The sequence below is a fragment of the Microcaecilia unicolor genome, chromosome 1, assembly GCF_901765095.1.
Source record: "Microcaecilia unicolor chromosome 1, aMicUni1.1, whole genome shotgun sequence".
NCBI classification, from domain to species: domain Eukaryota; kingdom Metazoa; phylum Chordata; class Amphibia; order Gymnophiona; family Siphonopidae; genus Microcaecilia; species Microcaecilia unicolor.
The window spans coordinates 693,222,692-693,237,029 of record NC_044031.1 but is presented as its reverse complement, the minus strand read 5'-3'; the positions used below and the strand labels follow the sequence as shown (position 1 = coordinate 693,237,029).

The 14,338-nt window shown below is 43.6% G+C and overlaps 1 protein-coding gene across 2 annotated transcripts in view; it reads right to left on the bottom strand.

The window, feature by feature from the left end:
• Positions 1-9,074: 9,074 nt before the first annotated feature.
• Positions 9,075-14,338, bottom strand: part of ICE2 (interactor of little elongation complex ELL subunit 2) — a 161,685-nt gene continuing 156,421 nt past the window's right edge. For both annotated transcript variants that reach the window (XM_030188449.1, XM_030188450.1), the window contains one exon: positions 9,075-10,438. In XM_030188449.1, coding sequence (XP_030044309.1) covers positions 10,229-10,438 — 210 coding nt within the window. In that variant the 3' untranslated portion in view covers positions 9,075-10,228. The remainder of the gene's footprint in view (positions 10,439-14,338) is intronic.

The following is a 14,338-nucleotide window of genomic DNA, read 5'->3' as shown; positions in this document are numbered from 1 at the left end:
GTGGTTGGGAGGAGGGGCTGGTGGTTGGGAGGCGGGGATAGTGCTGGGCAGACTTATATGGTCTGTGCCCTGAAGAGCACAGGTACTAATCAAAGTAGGGTATACACAAAAAGCAGCAAATATGAGTTATCTTGTTGGGCAGACTGGATGGACCGTGCAGGTCTTTTTCTGCCGTCATCTACTATGTATGTTACTATGTTTCTATATTAATGTCTACTATAGGACAATCTCTCTTAAGCATATGTTATGATTTGGCTTACTGTGTCTTGTAAGATATATATCTTATTTGCCAAAGTTTATTCTGCTCACCGTTCATGCACTTACAAAATGTTAGTCAATAAAAAAAACAAAAGAAAACAAAATCTTGTGTCGCGCCTAAGGGATTAGGTGAAGTTTACTGTACTTCCAAGTTGTCTGAAGATTTAGCTTACCTTACGCCCAGTTATTTATTAACCAACCAGATCTTACTTAGAATATATTTTATTCTGATTCAAATGTAAAAGAATACTTCTGTACAATTCACAAATGACATGTATAAAATAATATAAAACCCCAAACTGCAAACATTTAATAAAGACACCTTCTATAAATCAAAATTTTTAGAATTATATGTATAATTTGAAGTTATCTATTCTTATACATAAAGGCATAAAAAAGGAACAGTAAAGTCCTCTGAAATGCCCCAAAGAACAAGAATTATCACTGTAATATTTTGCCCTGTGCTCTGCAATCTCTTACTTGATGATATTACATGGACATAATTTACAGTATGTAAACAGGGGTAATTTTATAAAACATTTTCCACATGCTTTACATAACAAATGGCTGTTATAAAATTGTGTGGATGTATACATACGTAGAAGCGTGTGTGTCCTTTTATGTGGACTATGCATACATGTTCCTGGGAGCATAATATTGGCAGACTTGTGAGCTGCATGTATACTTGCAAAGAGTACACACAGAAAGCTGTACCTGCCTCAGAGCAGAGCAGGTACAACTGTGTAAAAACATTTGTGCTCTGTTGCAGGTTATTCTAGAAGCCTATTGTATATAGGCACAAATATACCTAAATTGCTTTTCCAAAATAAATGCACTTTAAAAAAGCGAAGATACTTACCTGTAGCAGGTATTCTCCAAGGACAGCAGGCTGATTGTTCTCACATGTGGGTCGACATCCGCATCGGCCCAGGAATCGGATTTTGCCAACAAAATAAAACAAAGTTTTGCTAGAGTCATCTAGTGCGTGAATCGCACACACCACGCATGCACAGACGACTTCCAGTCCATCACGTGAGCATGCTTCCTTAGTTTAATCAAAAAGCATAGAAGCAACAAACAACAAGAACAACCCCTAAAGGGAGGAGGGCAGGTTTGTGAGAACAATCAGCCTGCTGTCCTCGGAGAATACCTGCTACAGGTAAGTATCTTCGCTTTCTCCGAAGACAAGCAGGCTGCTTGTTCTCACATGTGGGGTATCCCTAGTACCCAGGCTCACTCAAAACAATGAACACTGATCAACTGGGCCTCGATTGACTTGAAACCATAAATAACAGAGTGCAGCCTGGAACAGAACAAAAATGGGTCTAGGGGGGTGGAGTTGGATTGTAAACCCTGAACAGATTCTGCAGCACTGACTGCCCAAACTGACTGTCACATCAGGTATCCTGCTGAAGGCAGTAGTGAGATGTGAATGTGTGGACTGTTGAATACATTGCAGCCTTGCAAATCTCCTCAATGGAGACTAAGTGAGCCAGACGCAGCCATGGCTCTAACATTATGAGCCGTGACATGGCCCTCTAAAGACAGCCCAGCTTGGGCATAAGTGAAGGAAATGCAATCTGATGGCCAATTGGAGATTGTGCGTTTTCCGATGGCGACTCCCCTCCTGTTGGGATCGAAATAAACAAATAACTGGGCGGACTGTCTGAAGGGCTTCATCTGCTCCACATAAAAGGCCAATGCTCTCTTGCAGTCCAAGGTATGCAACCTGCTTTCGCCAGGGCAGGTATGCGGACGGGGAAAGAATGTTGGCAAGACAAATGACTGGTTCAGATGGAACTCCGACACCACCTTCGGCAGGAACTTGGAGTGTGTGCGGAGGACTACTCTGTTGTGATGAAACCTGATATAAGGTGCATGCACTACCAAGGGCTGAAACTCACTGACCCTACGAGCTGAAGTAACAGCCACCAAGAACATGACCTTCCAGGTCAAGTACTTCAGATGGCAAGAATTCAGTGGCTTAAAAGGAGCTTTCATCAGCTGGGTGAGAATGACGTTGACATCCCATGACACTGGTGGAGGTTTGACCGGGGGCTTTGACAAAAGCAAACCTCTCATGAAGCGAACTAAAGGCTGTCCAGAGAGATAGGCTTACCCTCTACAAGGCGATAAGCAACAATCGCACTAAGGTGAACACTTAAGGATTTGGTCTTGAGATCAGACTCTGACAAGTGTAGAAGGTATTCAAGCAGGGTCTGTGTAGGACAAGAAAGAGGATCTAGGGCCTTGCTGTCACACCAGAGCAAACCTCCTCCATTTGAACGAGTAACACCTCTTCCATTTGAAAGAGTAACAACTCTTCATGGAATCTTTCCTGGAAGCAAACAAAACACGGGAGACACCCTCTGAAAGACCCAAGGAGGCAAATTCTAAGCTCTCAACATCCAGGCCGTGAGAGCCAGAGACTGGAGGTTGGGATGCAGAAGCGACCCCTCGTTCTGGGTGATGAGGGTTGGAAAACACTCCTGTCTCCACGGTTTCTCGGAAGACAACTCCAGACGAAGAGGGAACCAAATCTGACACGGCCAGAAGGGCACAATCAGAATCATGGTTCCGCAGTCCTGCTCGAGTTTCAGCAAAGTCTTCCCTACTAGAGGTATGGGAGGATACGCATACAGAAGGCCTGTTCCTCAATGTAGGAGAAAGGCATCTGACACTTGTCTGTCGTGGGCCTGAAGCCTGGAACAGAACTGAGGGACCTTGTGATTGATCTGAGTGGGAAAAAGATTCACCGAGGGGGTGCCCTGTGCTCAGAAAATCTTGGGAATTACTCCCATGTTCAGTGACCACTCGTGAGGTTGCATTATGCTGCTCAGCCTGTCAGCCAGACTGTTGTTTATGCCTGCTAGGTAAGTGGCTTGCAGAAACATTCTGTGATGGCGCACCCAAAGCCATACCTGGACGGCCTCCTGACACAGAGGGTGATATCTGGTGCCCCCCTGCTTGTTGGTGTAATACATGGCAACTTGATTGTCTGTCTGAATCAATATGATCTGGTTGGACAGCTGGTCTCTGAAAGCCTTTAGAGCGTTCCAGATCACTCGCAATTCCAGGAGATTGATCTGAAGACCTGTTTCCTGAAAGGACCAGGCTCCTTGAGTGTGAAGCTCATCTACATGAGCTCCAAACCCCAGGAGGGATGCATCCGTCGTCAGCACTTTTTGTGGCTGAGGAATTTGGAATGGACACCCCAAGGTCAGATTGGATCGAATCGCCCACCACTGCGGAGAATTCAGGAAGTCGGTGGACAGGATTACATCCTCTAGACTCCCCGCAGCTTGATACCACTGGGAAGCTAGGGTCCACTGAGCCGATCTCATGTGTCGACGTGCCATGGGAATCACACAAACTGTGGAGGCCATGTGCCCCAGAAGACTCTGCCGAGCCGTGATCTGTTCAGACGCTCGAACTGTGGACACCAGGGACAGGAGGTTGTCTGCCCTTGTCTCGGGAAGATAAGCTCGAACTGTCTTCGTGTTCAACAGGGCTCCAATGAATTCCAACTTTTGCACTGGAGTGAGATGGGACCTGGGGTACGAACCCCAGTAGTTGTAGCACCTGAATAGTCATTCGTATGGACTGCTGAGCGCCTGCCTTCGAGGTGCTCTTCACCAGCCAATCGTTGAGATAAGGGAACACATGCACTTCCAATCTGCGTAGCGACGCTGCGACTACCGCCAAGCACTTTGTGAATACTCTGGGTGCAGACACCAGACCAAAGGGCAGCACACAGTACTGAAAGTGCTGAGCTACCAGCCGAAATCGAAGATACTTCCTGTGAGCTGGAAGGATCACGATATGTGTGTAAGCATCCAGTCCAGAGAGCATAGCCAATCTTTCTCTTGAATCATGGGAAGAAGGGTGCCCAGGGAAACCATCCTGAACGTTTCTCGAACTAGAAATTTGTTCAGGCCCCTTAGGTCTAGGATGGGACGCATCCCCCCTGTTTTCTTCTGCACAAGGAAGTACCTGGAATAGAATCCCAGCCCTTCTTCCCCTGGTGGAACGGCTTCAACCGCACCTGCCTTTAGAAGGGTGGGGAGTTCTCTGCAAGTACCTGCTTGTGCTGGGAACTGCAAGACTGAACTCCCGGTGGACAATTTGGAGGTTTGGATTCCAGATTGAGAGTGTATCCTAACCAGACTATTTGAAGAACCCACCTGTCGGAGGTTTTACGATGACACCGCTGGTGAAAAAATATCAACCTCCCTCCAACCGGTAAGTCGTCCGGTACGGACACTTTTATTGAGGCTATACTTAACTGGAGCCATTCAAAAGCCCGTCCCTTGCTTTTGCTGGGGAGCAGTATGGGCCTTAGTCGCACACTGTTGACGAGAACGAGTGCGCTGGGGTTGAGCCTGGGCAGGCTGCCGAGAAACAAGAGTGTACCTACGCCTAGAATAGGAATAGGGAGCACTTCTCCTCCCGCCAAAAAACCTCCTAAATGAGGAGGCAGCAGCAGAAGACGTCCGGTGGGAGAGAGAATCCATAGCATCATTATGATTCTTGATCTGATCAACTAGATCTTCTACTTTTTCACCAAAAAGGTTATCCCCCAGGCAAGGAACATCCGCCATCCGCTGTTGGACAGAATGATCCATGTCAGAGACAAGCAGCCATGAGAATCTGCGCATCACTATACCTTGAGCAGCAACTCTGGATGCCACGTCAAAAGTGTCAAATGTACCCCTGGCCAGGAACTTTCGACACACCTTCTGCTGCCTGACCACCTGGCGAAAAGGCTCAGCCAGCTCCATAGGGAGTGTAACAACCAAGCTTGACAGTTGCCGTATCGAGTCCCGCAAGTTCACGCTCGTGAAGAGCCGGTAAGACTGCATCTTGGTGGCGAGAATAGCGGCCTGGTACGTATTCCTCCCAAAAGAGTCAAGAGTTCTAGCCTCTCTGCCTGGGGGCGCCGAAGCATAGTCTCTAGTACTCCTGGCTCTCTTGAGGGTGGAGTCCACCACCATGAAATTGTGGGGTAACTGAGACCTCATCAACCCAGGTTCACTGTGGATCCGATACTGGGATTCAGCTTTTTTCGGGACCACGGGGCCAGACAAAGGGGCTGACCTGTTTCGCATAAGGACTTCCTTCAGTACCTTATGCAAAGGAACTATCACAGCCTCTTTAGGTGGAGAAGAATAATCCAGGACCTCGAGCATCTCAGTCCTGGGCTCATCCTCAACTTCCACAGGGAAGGGAATAGCCGTAGCCATTTCCCGGATAAAAGAGGAAAAGGACAGACTCTCCGGTTGAGATAGTCTCCTTTCTGACGGAGGGGAAGGATCAGAGGGAATTCCAAAGGACTCATCAGAAGAGAAGTACCTGGGATCCTCTTCTGACTCCCATGAACGCTCCTGCTCAGTATCGGATAGAACCTGAGTTAAGGTGCTTCGACACTGAACCTGCCTCGATGCCGAGGAACGATGTTCTCTATGGTGATGTTGAGAGGCCGATGCTCGGTCCGACTGCGACGAAGCTCCCTCCACTAACATCGAAGGGGAGTCGACTTGGGTGGCAGCCGACGTGGATGCCGCAAGTGGCATCGCGGTCGGGGACCTCACCGCAGGCGAAGGGCCAGACACCGCTGCAGCAGCAGGTACAGAAAACACAAGCACCCCTGACACCGAAGCTGACTGTCGTAGCAGTCCCTCCAGAAGTTCTGGAAACGAGGCCCGAATGCGCTCGTTGAGAGCCGCCATCGGAGAAGGCTGCGGGGTCTGTGGAATAGGCGGTGTCAGAATCTGTGGAGGCTCGGGAGCAGGCACTGGGCTGCTAGGAGACCGGCGCATCAGCACCTCCTGTATCGAGGGGGAGCGATCCTCTCGGCGTTGACACTTCTCGGGTGCCGACTCTCTTGACGCCCCGGAGCTCCCGGTACCATGTGTCAAAGGAGAACGATGGCGGTGCTTCTTCGCCTTCATCAACGCCCGTCATCGAGACTCCTCGGTACCGATGAGGGCGTGGAATCCTCACGTCTCCTCGGGGCCGGGTCCGATGAAGGTCGGTCCCAGGGGGGCCTGCATAACAGGAGGCCTCGAGGCAGGTGGAGAACCACTCGACGTCTCACTGCTCCCTAGTGCAAGTTGGTCTCTCAGCAGCCATTATCTTTCTTCCCGACGTCGATGCTCCTGTCTATGTCAACGATCTCGGTACCAATGTCGATGTCGAAGGACTGAACTGAGCCCCCAAAAGTTTTTCTCATTGGGCTTCTCAAGACGCTTGAGTCCGTTTCTTCATACGAAGACACAGAGTACAAGCGGCTGGGCTATGGTCGGGACCAAGGCATTGGATACACCAGGCGTGAGTATCGGTACCTGAAATAGTCCGGTTGCACCACGTACAACGCTTGAAGCTGCTGGGTGTCTTCGATGACGTTGAAGGGAAAACGGCTTTGGCGAAATCAAATGACTTGATTGTGCCTTGAAAAGAAAAAAGGGCACAAAAGAAAGGAAAGAACCCGGCCGTGCAGCTTGAAAGTCGTAAGCATCGAAACAGAAAGAAAACTTATAAAAAAGGTGCTAAAAACTAGAAAAATACGGGAGAAGTTTAAAAAAATTTTTTTTTTTTTAAGAATGAGGTGAAAAATAAAAATAAAAGTAAACGAACTCGTCGTCAAGACTCTTTCTCACGGGCCAAAAGCGAAGAGAAGTGTAAAAACGCTGTCTCTCCGCCGTGGACAAGAAAAAACTGAGGAAGCACGCTCATGCGACGGGCGGGAAGTCGTCTGCGCACGCGCAGTGCGTGCAATCTGCACACTAGAAAACTAGCAAAACTTTGTTTTATTTTGCTGGCAAAATGCTGATTCCTGGGCCGACGCAGATGTCGACCCACGTGAGAACAAGCAGCCTGCTTGTCCTCTGAGAACTTTTAATAGGTACCTCTTATAACATTACTCCTCCTCGTTGTCTGTCCTATAATTTAAACAGTTAAAATATATACTCCACATTGTAATATATATGACTAAATTGCTCTAAATATTAGCTATTCTTTTTCTTGGCTCTGCTACTTCATTTTTTGCCTTCTCCTTTGCCCTAATGTATCTCCTTTCATTTATGACACCTCCTTTCAGAATAAAAGATCAGCACCTTTTATTATGGCCATACCCTCTGGTTAAATAATGCTCCTCCTTTGAGTCACCTCTTCAGTTGTTCAAGGAACATGCATAGGATTCTCAAAGGGTTGAAAATGCCAGCTATGTGTGTATTTTCCCTCCCCAACTCCAGGGTTCTACTGTGGGTAATATTACCCTGAGTATATAGTGGTGTCATACATAAAACTCCATAGGCAGAAACCTGTGGGGGTTCTGGCCTCCATTGGTATCTACCAATCGCTGTCCAGTGGGGATAGTTATCGGTGACGTCAAGGAACCCATACAAGTTTCTCCTCATAGAGTTTATGAATGACACTGTCCATATTGATTTCGGTTTCTCTGAGGCCCCGATGCTCAGAAGCAAATGCGGGCGCTAGAGGCCATTAGCGCTGGCAGAATGCTCAGAGGCTCTAGTGTGGGAAACAATGAACGTGCTAAAGATTAGCATAAATAGAATGCTAATGTAGTCAAATGGATGTTAATGAAGTAATTTCCTATTCCCTCCCAATGCTCAGACAACAGTGCACAAAACAAAACTGCCCTTACCACTGAAAAAATGATGCCAGCTCTGAGCAGGGTATTTGAAAAGAGGATTTCTCATGATTCTTTCTTTAAAATCTGCTGTTTTTTTTCTTTAATTCTGAAGCAAAAGGAAGCCCGTGCAAGCCCCTAAGCACCAGTAGTGAGAAACAAATGAGCACGAGTCTGAAAGTGAAAGCACACATTAGCACCTGTTTCCTGTGTTTAAATATAAGCCTTCCAAGAAAAAAGAAATTAAAAACTAAAAAGCTTATATTTAAAGGCACAGAAAACAGACGTCAATTTGTACCTCACATTTGGGTTTGCCTGACACATGAAAACAGGAGCTGGGTTTATCGCGAAACTCTTCTGTACATGCGCCAAGCACATCCCCCCTGTTTGCTTTTGCTTTAACAGCATGCATATAATTTGCATACCAATTCCTTTGTGCATTGGTGAACTAATTTAATTTTCTGTGCTGGGCCGGTGGTGTATTTTCTATGCTGTTGGCTTACTGTGGGAGTTCTACGCATCGGGCCACGAGAGTCAGACTACTTCACAGTAGCTTTTCAACAGTTTTAAAACCTTTCCCCCGACACTGTGTACTGGTGAAACATGACGAGCATGGGTTTTAGATATACTTTACGTTTTTAGAAATTTATTGTTTGCAGTTAAATTACCATTTCCCTGGGTTTTACTATGTATTTTTTTTTTAAATACTAGCCCAAATCTTGCAAAAATTGCATCTAGGTTAAAGGTAAGAACATTACTCTTGCTCAGGATTAAGTGTAACTATACATGCGCACAACATACAGGTAAACTGTAAATCTGCTCAAGTCCTACCCAAATTCTGCCCTGAGCATGCCTAATGTATACATATGTGCTGACTTGCATCGCACGTAGCTTTAGGTATGATGTGATAACTGCTTATTTAAGCAGGTAAAACAGCATTTTACATGTGAAAATTGGTAATTTTAAAAGGTCAAGTAGAAGCCTACTTAGATGCTATTTTATGACATACAAGCGCCTACGTGCCTTTATAAAATAGTACTATAAATGGTAGAAATCATGTCTATCTTGCAGGTGCAGACATTTACACCTGCTCGAGAGCAGGTGCAAATATCTATGCCTGGGTAATTCAAGCATGCAGGTGCAAATATCTATGCCTGGGTAATTCAAGCATGCATGTAAATTAGCCTATTTATGAGTGTATTTGTGAATGCTGTCCATGCCCTATCCAAAATCTGCCCTGTAAACACCTAATGGCAATATATGTAGCATCATTTCAACGCATGTACTTCTAAGCCAGTTGGAATTTTATAAGAGGTCACATATGTGTGTAAACAACTTTATAAAAGTACCTCCATATGCTTCAAATTGATCATGGTAGTGATGCTTATCTTAAATATTCAAATTTTCCTAGGCTTCAAATCTAGAAAAGTAGATTATCATAGCCAAGACCCTAGAAATGCAAAAGAGCTCATTACTATCAAGACTAGTGCATTCAGATAAGGTCCCATTAACTTGAAATTCCAGCAGCTTGTCTTATTAATAAAAATAATGGCGTGGATTTCTACTACATTTTTCAACCAAGCTGCTTAAAAATGTACCACTTCAGAAACATCTAGGAGTACACAGTATGCCAGCAAATTGCAGGAACCCAGTCTGCACAAATGTAATGACCAATATACACATTTTTCTATTGGACAAACATTATGACACTGGTTACTAGCTTTGCACTCACCTGATAAACAGAATAAACTCTCTTTCAAAATAGTCCAATAAAAAGGTATCACCTACAACTTGCCTGCTGACCTTTAATATTATGCAATTAAGTGGTCTATACCCACATTACTTTATTATAAAAGGGAAAGAAAACTAGAACTATGTTCGTTTTTATTAGTACCCAGGTGTATTTGCATAAAATAAAATACCAAGATATAAAATAATTAACAAACGGAACATAGACTACCAAAAGCAGAGGGATATGGAATTACATATTTTCCTGACTTCCAACCAAACCACCCCCCCTTATACTGCTCCACCAGTTAGTACCCCTATAGCTACTGCCATTTCGAAAGCTAACCTCCTATCAGAACAAAAAGTATTCCTATAAGAAGGCAGCTAAGCAGCAGTTTCAATGTCTCTGGAATTCACATCTGGTTCAGACCAAAATGTGACTGAGGGGTTAACGGTTAAGCTCCAGTCTTGGCAGTTTATAACACATTCCTGAGTATGGCTGTTTCACTCACTTCCTCTGCCAGTGCCCTCTAACATTCACAGATGCACAAACCAAAGGTTCCGTTTCTTTTATGTCCTTCCATGTTTTACTTATTTCTGTACCACCTGGGCTTGCCTTTGCTGTATTTTTATGTCCCATTTTTGCCATCTTTTAGCCCTTTTGCCTTTATTTTGCTTCTTTTTCTTGGTGACCACACCTTCAGTTGCAACAGGCTGAGTTGGCAGAGCACTGCTTGTTGTTTCCCTGGATACAGACTTGCTGTGACTGGGCCCACGTCTCTGAGTTCCAGTCACGCCCACCTAAAAAAAAAAAAAAAAAAAGCATTTGGAGAAAGAGAGAAAAAAAGGAAGCAAACAACTTAAAAACATTTTGAGGCTGTTTAAAGAAATAATTATATATATGGGAGACAATTCTATAACAACGCATGTGGTAGGAGCCTATTTTATAAAAGAAAGTAGCTGCCTATGTTCCTTTATAGACTACTAGTGTAAATGAGTATTAACGCGCACTACTGCTTATGCCAGCCACGGATCTGGTGCGCATCAGTACCTAAGTGCCACAGGGATGCGGGTAGCTTACAGTATTCTGTACGTTATAAGTATCCTAAGTGGAAGGCCTGTCTATGTTCCTCCTATGCTCGGTCCTAGTAAAGCAGGTACTTGCAGAATAGTGCTTAGGTGTCATGGTGGAATGTGTGTGAATGTGCGAACATATGCTAGTATTCTGAACATTCATGAAGATAGGACCAGATTCTTCTATAGGTGCCGTAAAAAAAATACACCTAGGCATTTTCTATAAACTATGACCAGAAGGCGCAGTTTATAGGATATGCCTAGTGTCCATCCATGCGACTAAATTTAGTCACAGGTGTATTTACGCCAAGTAAAACTTTGTGTAAATGTGGGCAACTAACTTAAGCGTGGAGTGGGTGTATTGTATATCAGCACGCGTAGATTTTAGAAATGCCCATGACCCACCTATTCCATGCAACTATATAGTCCCCTTCAAAAAATCACGACTTTATTACAGCTTCTAATAGACTGCATGCATCCAGCTCTTAACTGGCTTAAAGTAAAATTGGAGAACGGGGAGGAAAAAGCCTCAAAAAGGAAGCTCCTACTTGATGTGGCTATAAGCCTTATATATCAAGGAGCATACAATCTCATCTTAGGCAAAAAACCTCCTTCCGCCCTTAACTGTTCATTTTAACTCAATGTTTTCCTAATGTTTTTCAATTTTTATTGGTATATAGCTTTTAATGGCTAAAGTTATCTGTACTCGTTGCTCAACTGCTCAGTGTTATCAATGCGCCACGGCCTGTGCGCCCATGGCCACACCCCTTTTCAGTTCTGCATCTTAATTTGCATGCAGAACTTTACAGAATACGCTTAGCAAATTCTGCACATAAATTCTAATTAATGCCAATTAGTGTCAATAATTGCCTATGAAGTGGCAATTATCAATGCTGACTGGCTTGTTAAGATAATTAAGTTGTGTGCGCAACTCCGGTCACACTATATACAATCTGAGGGATAATACATGAGTAAATATTAGAAACCCAGTATATAGATTTGCTGTTAAAGTAAAAGAAAGCAAATTGCTAGTAACAAAACAAATCCTGCTAGGTAACAGAGTCAAACTTTTATTTATTTATTTTTAAGAGAGCCACTTGGATAAATCCCTACATGGCTACAGAAAACGTCTGAATCAAGCTGTATAGATTTATAACACAGGAACAAATGAGAGGGAAAAAAACCCTTGATTTATGTCATGGCTACTTTTAACATAATGAGAAACAAACAGCATTAAAGAGAAAAAAGCATGGGACAGCAGGAGGACCAAAAAATCACAAGCAAGAAAAGTGTTGCACACTCCCATCTCCAGTGTACCACAGGACATGAACACAATTAAAGTGCACAATGAGTGGGCATGCCAGGAAGCTTCCCCTCCTACTACCTCTGCAGTTTCTGTCAGGCTGGCTCCCTGTATTAAGATTAACAGAATGCTTTAAAGCAGCAGTACTATCACAAATGCACACTTTTTCAAATCATTATTCAGTCAGCAGTCTGAAGGAGAAGTAACTAACTTTACATCTAAGCAATTCTGGAAGCAGCTGCTAACATCAGAAACTTGTGCTCTAATGAGGAATAAATACAGTACAAAACAATCAAAGGGCAGAATTTATCTGGCGAGACTGCCCTGGTGAAAAACTGTCGTTTCCCCCCCCCCCCCCCTCGAGTGTTTAGATATATGTACAGGCTTCCACAATATAGATTTAAAAGGCAAGGCTAGATTAGGGCAGGGTTTGCGAACCCAGTCCTTGGGACGAGCCCCAGCCAGCCAGGTTTTTAGCATATTCACAGTACATATGCATAAGATTGCATGTACAACGTTTATCATACACAAACGTAATTTATCTCAAGCATATTCATTATGGATATCCTGAAAGCCTGACTATCTAAGTGTGCCCCAAGGACTGAGTTGAGAACCAACAGATTAGGGGAAGGAAACAATGTATACAGATTTGATTTTCTAAACTACACATGTTTTAGCCCCAATCAGATATCAGCACAAATAACAGAGAAAAGGATATGTAGCAATTTTGTATGCATGTTCCTGCAGCTTTAAAAATTAACTACAAAGTACAGTGGTACTAAAGTGTAACACATCAGGCTCCTGAAAATTGCCTGTAAATACATGGAGGACTGTAGGTGGTACTGCTCCGGCTTTAAGGAGCATTTGCATTGGTCTGCACAAATGTAGTAATCTATGTTACAAACTTAAACTCTCAGCTTTAGGTCTGGAAATTTTTTTTCTGGTTTCCAGACTGAAACATCACTTACTTGGTGCCACTCATATGATCATGGGGGGGTTTTCTGACAAATACGTCTGCAATTATCCCGGTTTTTCCACTACCAATCTAGCTCTAGTCTACTGTGTGGCAACTTCTGCAGCCTACTTAGTCATGGAGCTCGTTTTTTTTTTTTTTTTGTCAGCAAAGCAAAATGGATTCCCTCTCAGTAAGCATAAATTAAAATGCATAAAAACTGAACATATTCTAAAGGAGAAAGCTATAGTTCTACAAATCAGAGGAAGCCAGATACACACTCATCTTTCAGAGTGAACCACTGAAAGGAATACACGAGACACCCACACATTCATGAGTGACTCATCTAACCATATTTTTTGTACTGCATGGCACACTGAAATGTACCGTATTTTCTACAGCAAACCAAAGTCTGCACTGCAGTGAAAGTCTTCTTTCAGTATTAATATAGTGTACTAGGAAATGGCAGTGGAACAGTCTCCCTCTGTCTAACACACTCTAGATTACAAAGAGTCACTATCAGAGACATACAATGCCACAGGCTCTCTCTGAATCTGAAATACCCAATCACAAACATTCTTTTTCTGTATGGAACATACAATCAGTCACACACACATTCTCCCTCTCTCTGGGGCTGATACAGTAAGCCTCACTATCTGTTAGCGAAGTGGTTTATGCTTAATTTGCCTGCACTAATGTTACTCCTGATGCACGAAGAAAAACTAGTGCTATAAAATCATCTTCAAACCACTAATGGGTAGTGCAGTAGAAATCGTTTATTCGCCCGAGTTGAGGCAGTAACATACAATAAAAAAAAATCAATCAATTAAAAACATGAAGAGGAATGCAATAAGTTACAGGAAAGGGATCTACACATGCACCTCAAAGTAAAGATAGAACCATACATACAGAATACAGACAAGCCTCAGAAATCGTCGCCAACTGCCTCAAACTCAAACATCTCAAATACAGAATCAGCAACTGTCAAATGCCAGCTGAAATAAATTTTCAATGCAGACCAAAATGAAGTGAAGGAGGTGTCAAGTCTGAGATTCTGAGGTAAGTATTCCAACGTGCCTGGGCTAAAAAACGGATCTTGTAGATTCCCATTTTGCCTTAGAAGGGTGGGGGAATAACTAATTATTATAAGTCAAAGAACACAGTGTACGTTGTGGAGTATAAGGAATGATCAGATTTGCTAGATAGTCAGGCTTTTTGTTGTAAAGAATTTTGTGTGTTAAAATCAGAATTTTACATTTAATTCTAGAATCTATTGGAATCCATATCTTTTATATTGTTTGTTTTAAGTTGTAGGTGTTTTGATTAATTACTTTATCTAATGGCCTTTTATGTATTTATTTATTTACAGTTA